Consider the following 15,115-nt stretch of genomic DNA (forward strand, 5'->3'; position numbering starts at 1 on the left):
AGCACCACCAAGTCTTTGGTTCCCTGCTTGCCCGAATTGGGTGCAGCTCTGAGGCCAGGAAGAGGTGGTCTTGTCTCCTTGCTCCAGCACAGCCATACCATCAGCAGTACGAAGGAACCTTTGACTGAGTTTTCTAGGCAGGCTTAGGCTTAAATCTGAGCGAGGCTACCGCTGAAGTCCATGAACTGAGCCTCACTCAGGGTGAAGTGCTCCCTCCCTGGACCTGTAACTTCCCTTTCACTACAGAGCAGAAAAAAATCCTTCTTGGAAACTGGTAACAACCTAGAGTTATCCAGATGGTGAGCTCTCCTCTATCAGAATGAGCCTCTGAAACTTTCCTCCAGCACAAGGAAGATTTTCATGCAGAAGGGCACAAGGGAGAACACTATGGAGTGGGCACCTGGCATCACACTGCAGCACAGGTTAGCCTAGCAGCAAATTAAACAGCCAGGGAGAACAGATATCCAAGGGACCCTCACCCAAATCCTCTGCCCCTCTAAGGTCTTCCTTAAGCTCTGCAGCTAAACACTCAAAACAACTACTCAAGGCAGGCCAGAAATTGCTGTGTTGTACTTATTAGCAACAGCCACCCCCAAACTGATTAGCTACTCTCACTTGTGGGTTCTCAGGTGCCTGCCACCACATACACAGCACTTCCTGAAGAATTCTGGCTAGGAGTCCATGACAACAACCATGCTTCCTTCTGTGCAACAGGTCTTTTCTTTCATCCTTCAGAGACAGGGTTTTGCCTTGAAGACTTCAGGGTGATTCATAGTCAGAGGTCTCAGCTATCTGCCAGGCAATGCACAACGGATTGCCTGCAGTTCTAGCCTAGCAGATTTTAAGCAACTACAGATAACCAGCATGTTCAAGCTTATTGCAGAAAGAAGTTGCTGTGCTCTGGGAAGCAGGAGAACCAAGGGCTAGAAAGATCCAGCAGCACTTCCCTGCCACAGGCTATTTCCCCAGCACCAGAGCAACTGGAGCAGTAACCTTGCAGGCGAGAGAATGAGACAGCAGCAGCCACCCCAGACAGCGCAAGGACGAGGCTGGAGCTGCAGCCTCAAGATTAGATCCAAGACAAAGCTCAAATCTGTTGCTGCACCAGCAGCTTTAGGGTCACACAACAAGCAGAGAGGCAGATAGAGCAAGGTGGTTCAGCTGACATGGCAGGAAGAGCTCAGGCTGGGCTCACCTAGAGCATCCTCCCTAGAAGAGCTGATCCTTCTGAAAATGCCCTTGCAGGTTAGCATCGCAAACTTAGTATTAACAGACTGGTTTTAGGATGATTTCCCAGTGGGCAAGTCTGCCTGTCCCACATAGGGTTAGCCTCAGCCTCCCAATGTAGGGCAGGGCAGACCAGCCAGACCAAGCAGCTGGCACACAGGCTAAAAACCAGCCAGGGACACCCAAAATCTGCACACAGATCTACTTGTGTACTGCTGTCACCCATTCTCCAGGCAAAAATTGGATCGAGACCCCATTTGCTTGTGCTCCTTGAGGAATAGGGCAGGGAAGGTAAAGGATATCATCAAGGGCAGTCCCATCTCACTGCCTCTTAACCCCTTCTTGCCTCTGCAGAGTGATGAGCTTGAAGGTCTTAAAAGCATCTGCCTACTATGAGGCTACTTTAAAGGGGAAATGCTGCCTCAAGAAATACAGCTGGGGATGGTAGGACTGGAAGTGTTTGAGACCGGTTTCCTGCAAAAGCCCCTCCCTGTGCCACAGAGCAAGTTCCTGGGACTTGCTGAAGTATTTCCAGCCTGAGAGATCTAGTGGCAGCAGTAGGTTTAAGATGCCTTTCCTGCCATGAGACAGCAGTTCAATCCTACAGCCAATAAATGCAGGCAGCTCGAGCCTGCAGCAGCTGCTGCCTCCTGGAGAGGCTCTCTCCAGACACCAGCTTCAGGGACTGGCAGCGCATCTGGCACACTCTCAAGGGCTAAGCACACATCCTCAGTGCATTACAGTGCTGGACCCAGAAGGAAAACTCATTACAAATAACTTTGGGTGCAAGGGGTTCAGCAGCCATTTGGGAAGGGGGACGTAGGCAAGACTGGAGATTACAAACCAGCCCTACTGCTCTCTGGCCTCCTCCAGCACAGCCCCAGCCAGCAGCAGGCACCTGATCCCACTGCACCAAGCTGCATGGTGACACCACCCTGGGAGCACAAGGTGACACCAGAAGGGTTTGCAGCCAAAGGTCCTTCCCAGGCTGAGAGCGCTCCATGCTGGCACAGACTATGCAGACAGGAGAGGAGGTCCCAGTTCATCAGTACTCAAGCACGGGCACTGCAGGGGACCACATCAGCAATATTTTTAGTCTGATTGTTAGGGTTTGGTTGGTTTGTTTTGGTTTTTTTTTAAAAAATTTCCACCCTTCCTGCCACCTCCCCATGGGTCTGCACAGCTGAGTCACTGCTGGAACCTTCCAAACGCTTGGGCACCAACAGCACAACAGCTCTGCTTGGCAGCACCATCCCTTCCCAGCCCCTAGAGACAGCCCAGCACTGACGCAGCCTCCCCTGCTCTCAGGACACCCTGAGACCCCAGCGCTGGGCATCAGTGGTACCTGGACACAGTAGCATCCTTTCCACGTCCTCCCTTTTTCCATTACAGCATAGCTAGGCCACCTGGAAGCATTGGCATCTGCCACCAACTCGGATCTGTACGGCTTTCAGACACAGGAACACTCCTCTGCCACCCAGAGAGGAGTTTTATGCAGTCTTTCAGAAGATGCTCCTGAACCACAACATCTCCCCTCCCAAGGAGCTCCACATTACCACTCCAGGGCCCTTACAAGGGAGAAACAGATGAGGCTATGCAGATGCAGGATGTGTGGGCAGGCTGAAGCAGGTCAACAGCTGTGCACAGATATAAGCCTTTCACTTCTCCAGCCAGCATTCACCATCCCCATCAGCTCTCGGAGCAGGACAGTAACAGCAGCCCAGGCCAAGGAGCACTCCTGCCCTACCTGGGAAGGTGGGACTGAGAGGGAGAATGCGGTCTCAGGACCACAATACCCCCAGCTATACAGCCCTAGGCCCTGTGCACAGCCTCTGCAGGCCAGAGGCTCCTCTGCAGAAGCAGCACAGCTGCATTTGGGCTGGTTTTATGCCCAAATGCCCCCTCATGTACTGAGGGGACTACCAGGAGTGAGAAGTGAGAAACAGGCCTCTCCAGACAGCACTGGGTACTGTCTTCCAGCAGCTAAGTTGTAACAAACATCCACTGGGTGCAGATCGAGCCGAGGGCAGCGCCTGGGGTTAGATCCTTTCTACTGCTCTTCCCAGGCCTCTGTGGCAGGCAGGAGCTCCAGCACGATGCACTGCAGTCAGCGGGGGCACCTGACACCAGATACAGCCCCTGCTAGCAGGAGGTCACCAGAGCACCTTCAAATCCTCTCCAAACATCTCCCTCCCGAAACCAGAAGCCCCATCACCCTTGACAGCAAACTCCTTTCACCACAGTCCACTCAGCCCCACCACACAACCTGCAAGGTGCAAAGCATGCCACAGGCTTGTGCAAGCGCTGCTCGCCTGCCTGCCAGAGCGCTGCAGAGATGTTCATGCCTCTGCCAAGACAGCCTGGCAGGAAGCCGGCCAAGAGAGTGCTGGAGAATGGCTACAGCGGATCAGGTGGGGCTGGGACATCCGCACAGAGCAGCTGCCTCGGTGTGCGACAGCCTTCGCTCTGCAGTGCCATTGTGCACTGAGCCCCAGGCGTTGTGGTCGTCAGCAGCAGCAGAACTGTTCAGCATGGATGTTGCCTGCTTTAAGTGTGCTCTTTACATCAAAGATCCTATAACATAGGTTCAGTGCCCCATAGTCTGCTAACAACCATAAGGGGCTCAGTGCACAGCTCTAAGGCACACGTCCAGCCCACTGTACACTAATAACTTTCATTTCTCCATCCTCCTTCAAGGTTTTGACTGGTAAATGAAAGAGGACAGATACCAAGTGCATGTTATTCCCTGGTTCATTAGGGGAAGCCTATAGGGCCACGTGCTGGAGCAGAGCAAGGCTTAATAAAGCTACCACAGCCTGACTACAAGTAGACCCCAAGTGCCTGTGCTAGGGCCCACACGCAAGCCTGCATGCTAAGTCTTGTGAAAATTAGATGTAGAAACTTGAGTGAGCTGTGCTGATGCAGCTGTTGTTTCAATCTCTACCACCCCACAAGTGATTTTTGTTTTACAACCCATACAGCAACATTCAAGGCTGCATCCCAGAAGCTTATGCTATCCTGAGGGCAGCATCCCCTGGACAGAGGTGGTCAACAGCACCCCCTTGCTCCCCCAAACATCTACATGGGCAAATCACGCTGTCCAGGCCACCCCAGAAGCTATCTACAACTCCTGTCAGCACCAACTTTACGCCTGGGGCCTCCTGTGTCACCCAAGTCTGCGCAGAGATGCACTACCCTTTTAACAAAGCAGCAGCGTGCTGCTATAAAAGGGATGAGTTTCTGTAGCAACCAGGCTGAACTTGTACAAACTCTGCCAAAGCACTAGATCTTTCCATGGACTGATACTTGAATGAACACACCACCATTTGTGAAATTGTTTTTTACAGCCCTTAAAGGCTGTGAAATGAACTCTTCCCTCTGTTTTACACCCCTGCTCCGTCACCAGGCCGAGGAGATGCATTAAGTTTGAGCACACAGCATCCTTTTCTCCTCCTGTGATTTTACAGAGAAGGGCTGGTACCTCTGGAAGAGTTAACTGAACCCTGCATCACTCTGGAGGGGAAGCACCCTGCACCCCAAAAACTCCCCATCTGATCCCAGCTGCAAAACCAGACTGGAAAGAATCGAGGGGGAAGGGCAAGCCAGCCAGCAGTGCATGGCTGCAAGCCCACACCCTGCCGATCACGTAGGTTTGCGCCGGACCAAAAGAGTTAAAAGCAAGAAGCCATTCCACTGCATCTCCTCCAGCCCACTGCTAGGAGCAAGACCGCTATTTCTAGTTGAACATGGGAGTGGAGAAGGATCCCTCCAAGTCTTCTGCCCAGCCCGCGAGCTGCCAGCTGAAGTTGTTAGTCAGGTGCTGGCTGCGCCTACCACGCCCCACAGGCAGAGTTGGGCAGGCAACACTGCCATAGCACAGGAGCAAGTGGTGCTGCCTGGACTTTTGCAGTTGGGCAGGGGGGTGTCCCTCCGCAAGCATGCGCACCCCTGCCTGCAGAGCTACCTGCCACCGGGGATTTTCTCAGGCTGCCGGAGCGAAGTTCATCCTCACTCCCACCCAGCATGTTCAGCCTCCTGACACCACACCCCCCACCCACTCCCTCTAAACACAGCAAGAGGATTTCTCCTCTTCGCTCAGCGAGGTTATTCCTCCACCAGCCTTACAGCAACAAGCAAAACATAAGCCTGGGCACTTCTTGTCTGCAGTGAACTGACAGCAGAGCAGAGGGGGCTGTGGCACAGCCAGCCACAGCCTCCTGAACTCAACCACCACATTACACAAGCACTACGGGTCGAGAAGCCCCTGCTGGTAACTACCAGCACCCCATTACACAAGCAAATTGCTCTGGGTTAGCTTTAAAATGGCTAAAAATAAGAGGAATCCAACAACTGTTGCTGCATGTGTCAGCAGACTCACCGGACTGTGTGCTGGTTTGTGCTGCAGCGTCAGAGTCCTGGGTGCTCCAGGGTCTGTCCCACCCTGTCAGGTTGAGGGACTGCAGGCCAAGGCACAGATCGTTGGTGTCTGGGAGGCCACGGGAAGACTCTTGCGTGGACGTAGGGAAAAGCATCCTGCTTGCCACTGCTTCTTCAGAGTCCTGGAAGTCTGCTCAGATTGAGAACAAACAGAAGCTTGAGAGTTCAGGGCTGCTTTTTTCTTTTTAAAGAAGGAGTTTTCTGAAGCATTAAGCCCCAAGCCAGGTCTTGTGCCGCTCTGAAGCCACGGCTTCTGCAACTAGCAGTTGCACCCCAAAAGGGAGGGCTACCATATGTCCAGAAACCAGCCCCCCACCCCCCTCAGCCCCTCCACCTTCCTATCCCGTCTGCATTACTGACTGGGTCAGCATGTGACCAGGCTGCTGATGCTTACTGTGCTGACAGTGACGTCACTCAGCCATGCAAGAGAACTGCATCAGCTCTTACAAAATAAAGGTAAGAAGAAAGGATAAGATTTCCCCCGAAAGACAAGACGGCAGGCAGGAGGAGAGAGGTGCAGCTCCAGTAAATCGAGGGAGGCAGGCAGCACAAAAGCAGGTCTCCACAATACGGCACGGCAGATGACAGGCTCGAGGCAGCAATCCCCCCAGCAACGATGATAGCAGCAGCAGCGACAGAGCAGACAGTTAGTTTTAGTGCTACCCAGCTCTCCTGTCCCCGCCTCCCTCCACCCACAAAACCCAAAAACACTTTAGTCCTGGACAGACTCCAGCTGCTGGCTCCAATTCAGAGCCCAATGCAAAGCTTCACAATTCTGCTAGCATAATCTATTTGGTTCAACTTGGCCACTGTGCCTCACTGACTCTGCATTGTTTACCACTGAGTAACAAGGATAACCTTCAACACCCCCCCCACCACTACCCAGAGAGAAGCCCATTATCCTGGGTCCAGTCTGAGCGGGCACATCACACTGGTACAGAGAAGAGAGGATCGGACAGAGCACAGGACACATTTCACATCAGGAATTTTTCATGGCCTGTTTACCTCCCGCCTGCCTGGTCCCCCCCCTTTTTCCCAGCCCTCCCCTCCCCTGCAGGGTGTTCACAAGCCTACGGTACTGGAGACGCCAGATTCTTGCCTCGGTTTAAGCCTGTGCCAACAGCCTAAGGAAACGCAGCAGGTTCATAGTCTGAGAATTCCAGTTTAATGCGGGGATCTGGGGGCTGATGAAACCACAAGATGCTCAGCTGTGTTACCCGAAATCTGAGTCAGAGGGCATTTATAAGCCAGCTACCAAGCAGCAGCAGCTGTCTCCTCCTCCTCCCCCTGCCCCCACACTCTCCCACTGTGCCATCAGATGTACACCTCGCACACACCACTCCCGGCTCTTCAACGGGGCGCTGCAGTGACTCCAGCCTGTCACGTTATCCCTCACGTGCAACCCCAGCCATCCCAGACAGTGTTCCTGGCCTCCTTTTCCACACCCATGGCCACATCCCATGGCCACTCACTTGCCCAGGACCTAGCAAAGCCCAGGCAAGGCCCCACCATCAGTGGGTACCCCACGAGACACAGGCCACTGCCACCACCAGAGATGGGACCTTCACCCCATGGCAATTTGGGGAGCGCCAACATTCCCAGATCACAGCAAGGGAGCTGAAACACTGCAGTTGGGATGAGACCATCGAAAACTGTACCTCCTGGCAGCGTGCTTGCCTTACCCCTTCCAAGCTGCAGCCTCCTCCATAGCACTTCACCAGGATAGCATCCACCAGAATTTTTTTCCTACTCCCCTAGTAGTACTAGTACAAGCTGTAGTGCCAATTCAGTCACATGACTATCAAGCACCTGTAACAGCATCAAATATTCCTCCAAAAGCACCACGCTGCATCTTCAGCATGGTATTTCACCGCATTAATCCTTCAGTCTAGTTTTCAGATTGCTTGTTTTTGGGCAGGCCCTAAAAACATTTATAATGCAGCCATAGGGAGGAGAGGATAAGGCACATTGCTCAGACAACTCAGTTCCCACAGCAACCATAACTTGCCCATATGAATATGTAACATTTCTGCATTTATGAAAATGCACAAGCGCTCTGCTCTAGCCCAGATCCCTGGCAGTAGGAGACTACCTTCCCTCTGGGGACTACGATCTTGCTAGGTTTTATGCCATCTTTAACATTAAATCCCACCAAGCTTCATCTTCTGAGAAGCATGGACACAAATATAGATATTGTCTATCGACAGACAGCAGAATTCAAATCCCACCCAGAGCCCTCCTCCAACATCTTGGATGAAACCCACCATTCAAAAAACACAGTAAAGAGGGAACAAATTCATCAGTGTCAGGAAGCACTCACTCCACAGCATCCAGTCATTTTCCCTAGCCATCTAATTTTTCAGGAAATAAGTTGTTTTGTTTAATTGAACCCAATCAGATTCAAGTTCAAGAAATCTGTTTCCCCTCTGATGACTTCAGTCTACATTAAAGACAAGCTCCCTGCAATTCAGCTATGGGTATAACTGCTGAAGCACAGAGCAGAATTTGCTTAGATAACCAGCATTTCTTGATTAGACCTTCTCATCTGAAGCAAACAGCCACCAGAAGCTTGCTTCCCCTTTAATGCTCCCAGCCACACTGAAAGATGGATATGGGTCATCAAGGAAAAACACCAACTTAAATAGAATTTAAAGGGATTTCTGGAGAGATTTCTGGAGATTGCCTGGAAATTTGTTACAGGGCAATCAATTGTTGATGGTAGACAAAACTAGTAGGATACCAGGGCAGGAAGAATTAATTTCCTATAGAAATCCAGTCTAAAGAGTCACAACCTCAAGTTATTCAAAAGTAAACATCTACCAAATACTAAATAATTTCACTTCATAACCTGACACAGCAACCCAGCCCAACCCAGCCCAAATGCTTCACTGCAGACTTTTCCAAGCGCCAAGAACCAGCGTGAGTCTTTCCAACCTGGATTTTTCCCTGGAGTCGCCACTAGCAGCCAACCATCCTGGCAGAGGGAGCCGTGCTGCGCTGGGCTTGTGCCCGAGCATCTGGGAGAGACCGTGCTCCCTTCTCCCGAGCCGGTTAGGTTTGGTTTCAACAACATCGTGAGAAGCTAGTCCTTAGTAAAAGGCTCCCATGCAGGTCTCTGAGTATGCAGCTCTCCTGGATGACGTCCTCCTGTCTGTCCGGGAGATCCCTGGAGCCAAGGTGCACCGCAGCACAAGCTGGACAACTTTCCACACCACCGCCTGGATGGAAAGCTGCATTTTTCAGACTTCAAATGTTAGCATCACATTTGAGACATTTCAAAGGCTTCTGAAAGGCAGCATCTCCATGTAGTTCAGCTCTTAACCTGAAGTTAAACCCTACCAGCCCAGACAGCTTACAAAAGCTGCAGCCCCAGCCACTTGTCCCCACCCCAGTGCTCCCTCTCCACTTAGACCAGTTTAGGCAGATGAGTTTCCACACAGGAAGCTGGGCTGGGGAGCCGATCTGGTTAAAACCAAACCACCGGGAGTTAGTTTTTAAGCCTGGCTCATTCCCCTGATCTGGTATGCAGTGTGGCTGCACCAAGCAGGCATTTGAAACAGGAAAACATTTAGAAAATTACAGCCTAAGCCTGTGCAGAGAGGACAAGCAGGGACTGGTACCAGGAGCTGTGACCCACAGGCAGTTTGCAGCAGGCGGGTTAAGGCAGCATGGGGCGAGCCGAGTGAGAATCGGTCCCTGTCCTGTAGCAGCAGCATCTCTCTGGGCCATCAGACTTTGTCTTGAAAGGTAACGCTTCATTCAAGCACAAAGACTTTCAGATGTTTGAGCCTTCCAGACCTAGGTCACTTGCAGGACCAGCTAAAAATCCAGCAAATGGGTTTTAGCTTGAAAACTGAGAAAATCCAGAGAAAGAAGACAGAATTGTTAAGCAAACATGAACCACACAAGCTAGATCCCACTCCCACTGCCCCTGCAGCCATGAAGAGGTCTCCTTTTCCTCCCACATGCTAATTTCTAGCAGAACCCAAGTACAGCGGAAGCCCCTCCACAAACAAGACCCCTGAATGCACAGAGCAGAGGAAGAATAAGCACAACTCAGCTGTAAGTTCTGTCCATTGACAAAACCAGACACAGCTCTGTGTGCAGCTACCTTGTGGGCTACAGCTCTGACCAAGGCTGAACTTCCAAACCAAAGCTAGAGAAGCAAGAGGCAAGGTATCTCTGCAGCCTTTAGATCACAAATGGGAAGGCAGCTCACAGCACGAGCACTGTTTTGCCTTCCACACCTCCTTACACCACCAGTTTTAATGGCTAGAAATTGCATCCCTGAAATTAAGCTTCTCAAGTATGTTTTGCACTTCACACAAGACAAACATCTCAAGTGAAAGCTTTCAGGGGATGAGCCAATTGTATTCCTAAGGTACACTGAAGATCATCAGGGGCTTAGGAAAGCTCTTGTTAGGCATAAACCTACTAGTTACAAGAGGTTTCTTATACACAACTAAGCATCTTCCCTATAATCTGAAAAATTCCTCAAGTGGAGACATTTGCTGCTGCACGACCTGTTTCACAGCCAGATGAAGGAGTCTGCCTTACTCCCATAACCACAAACACTTGAACAGCCGGCAAACACCACGAAAAGGGCACTGCAACTAGCCTTGCTGCTCTACCTGCTTCTTCCAAGAGAAACAGTGAGAGACTGCCACAGGATTACAGCACCAGAACCTGAACAACAGAGCACATTACATCAGGAAACCTGCTGGACCTTCAGCAACACTGTCCGGTTTGCAACCACTGCAGAGCACGGCAGCTCTAAGCCAAGTCCCTGCTTTCTGCAGAACGCCCATTGTTATCTGCTTCCATTTGCTGATCTGATGAAGAAACCCATTTACTAGAGCTACTTTCCAGTACAGGAAAGCGTTGCACCCATGTAAGCAAAGACCTGTTAACATGACACTTGAAATACAAAGGTCAAAACCAAAGGCAGTAGGTGGGCACTTCTTCTAGGGCACACAGGTGTTGAATTTCACTATTCTGGATGTGTGTACCAGGCATAGAGCATTTATTTGGGGGAAACAGAGTGGTTTTCAGCTGCCTGCTCCAGGTGAGCTGCTAACAGCCTTGCTCTGCCTCAGGCATCCTGTAACCCCAGATAATCCAGGCAAGAAAACTACATTTTGTGTCTCTGCATCTATATTTTGTCTCCCTGCATCCAAGACCACACACATCAGGTCAGCTGCATCCAGCGCTGTCCGGCATGTTTCCTCACGGCTGCAGGGCAGTGAAGAACAAATGAATTTACACTATAGTACCAGAGAGGACCTTTTGGGCAGCTAAACAAGTGATAGGTCATTAATTGACTGCAATTGAGAGCAAACAGGAAGCAGATTTAGTCATCAGCTAGTCTGGGTTTGCATTTGTCCTTCAGGTTCCCTTAAATAAAGCAGCCACTGAGAATCATTAGGACCTGATGGGCCACAACTAACAGCCTTTACACTGAACTTGGCACCTTAAGCCACTCCCATCCACAGGAAGTCATTAAAGCATCTCTCATCTCTTCACACAATGGACTGTCAACTTATAGCAAAATAATGGCTGCTTTGTCTCAGTTAAATGAGCAGAGATTAATGAAAGCTAAATCAATGCTGCTGGGACATTTGGGGTACCTACAATCCTTTTAAATCCATTTGTTTTAAGCCAGCATCACTTTTAGTTCAAGCCAGTCAGCCAGGTGAGTAAAATGGGCATGCAAAGGCTGAAGAGGGAGCTTTACTCCCTGTTCTACTTAAGCTGGAAGTTGTGCCTACAAAACAGGCTGACGATTTCAAAAGCCAGACTAGGTTTTTTTTAAACCAGATCTGGTAGCAGCACCTTCCACCCAGCTAAGCCTAGCTTTAAAAAAGCCTGACAAACAAACCACCTGCTGCCTTAAACTGGCTTTGCTCACATTCTTATTCAGACTAGTGATGAATGTGCAGATCAGCTTTAAATTTGGGTGAGGAGAACCACATTCCCTGTGAAGCAGTTGCTCAAGGACAGGCTGTACTCCAGCAGCACTGGCAGGAGATGTTGACTCCTGTCTCTATCAAGGCCACATTCCTTCTCCCATCTCCAACACCACACCAAAAGCCACTTAAAGTTATGTCTGCACTATACACGGCCTTGCCAAGGAGGGGTTTTTTTTGCCTTTTTTTGGGGAGAACTGAATCAGCCTGAAAGGCAGGTGTTTTGAAACACCACACAATCCTGTCCCAGAAGCTACCAGACAGGTTCTACAATTACAGCTTGCACTGCACTGCGCCCTTCGGTTCGGGCTAGTGACCTAAGCCTAGGCTTGGGGAACTCCTGGAGCAAGCACCCATGAAGCACCACGGTGGTGGTCAGGCTGGGCCTGACGACTCAGATCATTTTGACAAGGCAACTAAGTTCACCAAGGATTATCATTAACTGCAAACTGATCTTTATAGAGATTTAACATTAGGTATGGCAAGCTAAATCTCCAGTGGCAGTCCCTTCTGCTACACAGCTCTGCCCAGATCTGGACAACTCTCCAACTGTGGTAGATCCGGGACTGCTGAATAAGCTCGTTCTCTCACATTGCTGGGACTGCTGCTGTACTGATCTCTTCTCAGCACCGCCTTGCTGCACACCTCATCGCACCAAGTAAGGTGTCTCCACACGTGTCTCCCCAATAGCATTAGTGAAAGGTCATGAACTTCTGCTGTCCCTTCTCCACCACGTGTAATCCTCTTAATGCTGAAAGGGGCTTCTTACACACAAGTCCAATCCAGGATAAATTTAGTTTGACCTGAGGAAGACAACTGAAAAGCTTGAGGGACCATGAATAAAGTGAAGTATTTCCCCTGCTGGAATAGAATTTCTTCCCCAAGCTCCCCAACAAAAGAGCTTAAGTTGTAAAAAGACAGTCCTTTCACCTGTTATAGCTACTACATCAAGGGTGGATCTCCAGGCTCATTAAGACCACCCAAGCTACAAGTTTAATGACAGTAGAGCCTAACTACAATACACAAGTTGTTCCTGCACAGAGACTCATGAATTCAGTTTAACACAAGTGACAATACACCACATGAGATCAAGGGTGTCTGCTCTGTTGGTCAGCTATCCAGAAGCCAGGCTCTCCAAAGGCAAGACACTGAACCTGCAGAGCATTGTCTTGTTCAAAGGCAGAGCAAACAGCTCTGACAGCCTGCTTCAGGCTCTAAACCACCTCCCCTGTGCAGGGGGGGCAGTTATATGCTAAAATTCAGAATATAATGCAGAAATCGGCTGGCTCAGTCTTACAGCCATCGGGTATGAATTTCTACAAGAGACTACCACAACTGATGCCAGGGTCCAAGCACCAAAGCATCACCCCATTTTCAGATCACAGCTGTCCTAGGATTTGTGTCCTTGCTGACAGTGCCAACTTTTTAATGGAGAAGATGCTCATTAGCAACACATTAAACAAGGGAAGCAGCTCATGCACTTTACTGATCCAGACACAGAAGGAAGCTTGCAGAACTACTGCATTCAGGCCCTTGTTATCTACCAAGAGGTCCTGACTCCGACACTAACAAAACAAGGCTGGGGCTGCAAGTAGACTAATAACTCTGAACTGCCAATGCCCTGGCAGATGCTGACTCAGCCACATATTTACAGCTGATAACTGCTGGCCAGGCTAGGGTAGCTCAGGCTGTACTCCATTATCAGTCTCCTGCACAGCCCAGAGGCACCTTCTAAAAAAAAAAAATCACATTTCCATTAGCCTAAAGGGTGAGGATAGCCACTTTCTAGTCCCAGCTCAGTGCCCAGCATCCTTTGGGAAGCAAGCAAGCCTCTTTCCACCACAAGCATTTGTGTCACTGCACAAGGGATTTGATACAAGCTAAAAGCCTCCTGTCAGGTTACCCAGTGCTGAGCAGGGCCCCCACACTGCACAAACGGCTGTGCCAGCACGTACTTGTGAGTCTGGCTTCGACTGCTACATCAGGAACAAGAAAAGTTGCACAGGATGTCCCAAAATGCACAACTTTGGTTGCCCTGCAGCAGAAGTAACTTTTGCTAGAGGAAGCCTCCCTTTTTTACATGAAAGTCCCACCATACTTGTCCTACAAGAGGTCTTCCACAGAAGTTACTCAATGATAGCCTGAAACACAAGCACAGTTTCCAATCCAGGCACCACCTCTCAGCAGCTCCACACCAAACCCTCTGCTCCAGACATCCATAAATACCACAGTAACTAACAGACCAAGCAGAGATGTCAGCAGGAAAGCAAGCAGGTTCATACCCCAGTCCCTCAGAGAAGAGCTTTAGAAGTCTAGAAGACAATACTGCAAATTAAAATTGATGTGTCAGCTCTAAGCCCAGAACTAAACCCAAGAACTAACCCACAACTTCACAGGATCAATCTGGTCTAGCGGGCAAGGGACAGTTCCCGTTATTAACCAGGTTAACTTTGGCAAGTAAGCTGAAACTTAATTAGGAAGCATTCCCATTTCAAATTTTAAATGGGCTACAAAGGGCTACAGCTAAGATTTCAACAAGGCAGCCAGAAACAACTCTTTCATGAACTCATTGTAAGGAGATCAAGGAAAATACTCAGGTTTATTCCTCCTTTATGCTTCCAGTGCATCAAGATCAGATACAACACTGACTACCACTGTGCCAAGGGACAACAAACATCTAAACAGCTCAGTACAACAGGAAATCTCTAAAAGTGCACCACTAACCACAGCACTGACCTGAATTAGTTAATATTCACTATGCAACTGCTCAGGAGTAGCCAGCATATCCTCCAATACCGTTCTACTAGGCATGTTTCAAGCAATGCTGGCTATAGATCCGTACCGCCAAACAAGCAATTCACTTCCTCTGGTATTTCTGCAGCGCCAGCACAGGATCACATGGCCAGATCAGCCCCTGGTCCACAGTGCTAAGCCCTTCAAATACCCGGGAGATTAAGCTGCACTGGAAGTCATCTAGTAGCAGTCATTTCCCTAGTCCAGAACAAAGTTGCACTGACCAAGCATCAAACAGACCCACAGGATGCCCAGATACCCATTTGCAGCTTTTACACCCATTTGCTTAAAACTCATCAGCTTATCCATGAGCATAAGACAACCCTGTCTCCAAGCAACTGCAATGAAAGCTTCTCCGCCTACAGCAGCCTGCAAGGTCACCAGCTGGTGAGGTTTCTCCCTTTACTTCCCACTTTGTTTTGGGACAAGTCCAAAGGGTCAGTTTGTTTCCAATAATGGCCAAAGTGTTTATTGACCCTATAATTCAGAGGCTGGAGAAGCAACAGCAATCTCTTTCAAGTGCCCAAATCCTTGGCAGAAGCACCAATGCACAGAAGTGCACTGGCAAGAGGAACATCAGACACCAGGCAGGTACATTTACTGGCAGATCTTGCCTACTGTAAAGGGACAAAAGCACGTCCTTCACTTATATAAAAATAAGATTGGACCCAACACTCTTTGCTTTGGCATGC

General features: G+C 49.8%; 1 protein-coding gene across 6 annotated transcripts in view; it reads right to left on the minus strand.

The window, feature by feature from the left end:
- The window catches only part of CPEB1 (cytoplasmic polyadenylation element binding protein 1), a 42,569-nt gene that overhangs the window by 20,288 nt on the left and 7,166 nt on the right, over positions 1-15,115 (minus strand). For 5 of the 6 annotated variants that reach the window (XM_054837486.1, XM_054837484.1, XM_054837483.1 and 2 more), the window contains exon 3: positions 5,606-5,794. In XM_054837486.1, the coding sequence (XP_054693461.1) occupies positions 5,606-5,794 (189 nt within the window). Of the gene's footprint in view, positions 1-5,605; positions 5,795-6,058; positions 6,310-15,115 lie in introns of those variants that run through there. The other variant, XM_054837488.1, reaches the window with a different exon arrangement.

Source organism: Grus americana, chromosome 10 (genome assembly GCF_028858705.1).
Source record: "Grus americana isolate bGruAme1 chromosome 10, bGruAme1.mat, whole genome shotgun sequence".
Classification (NCBI taxonomy): domain Eukaryota; kingdom Metazoa; phylum Chordata; class Aves; order Gruiformes; family Gruidae; genus Grus; species Grus americana.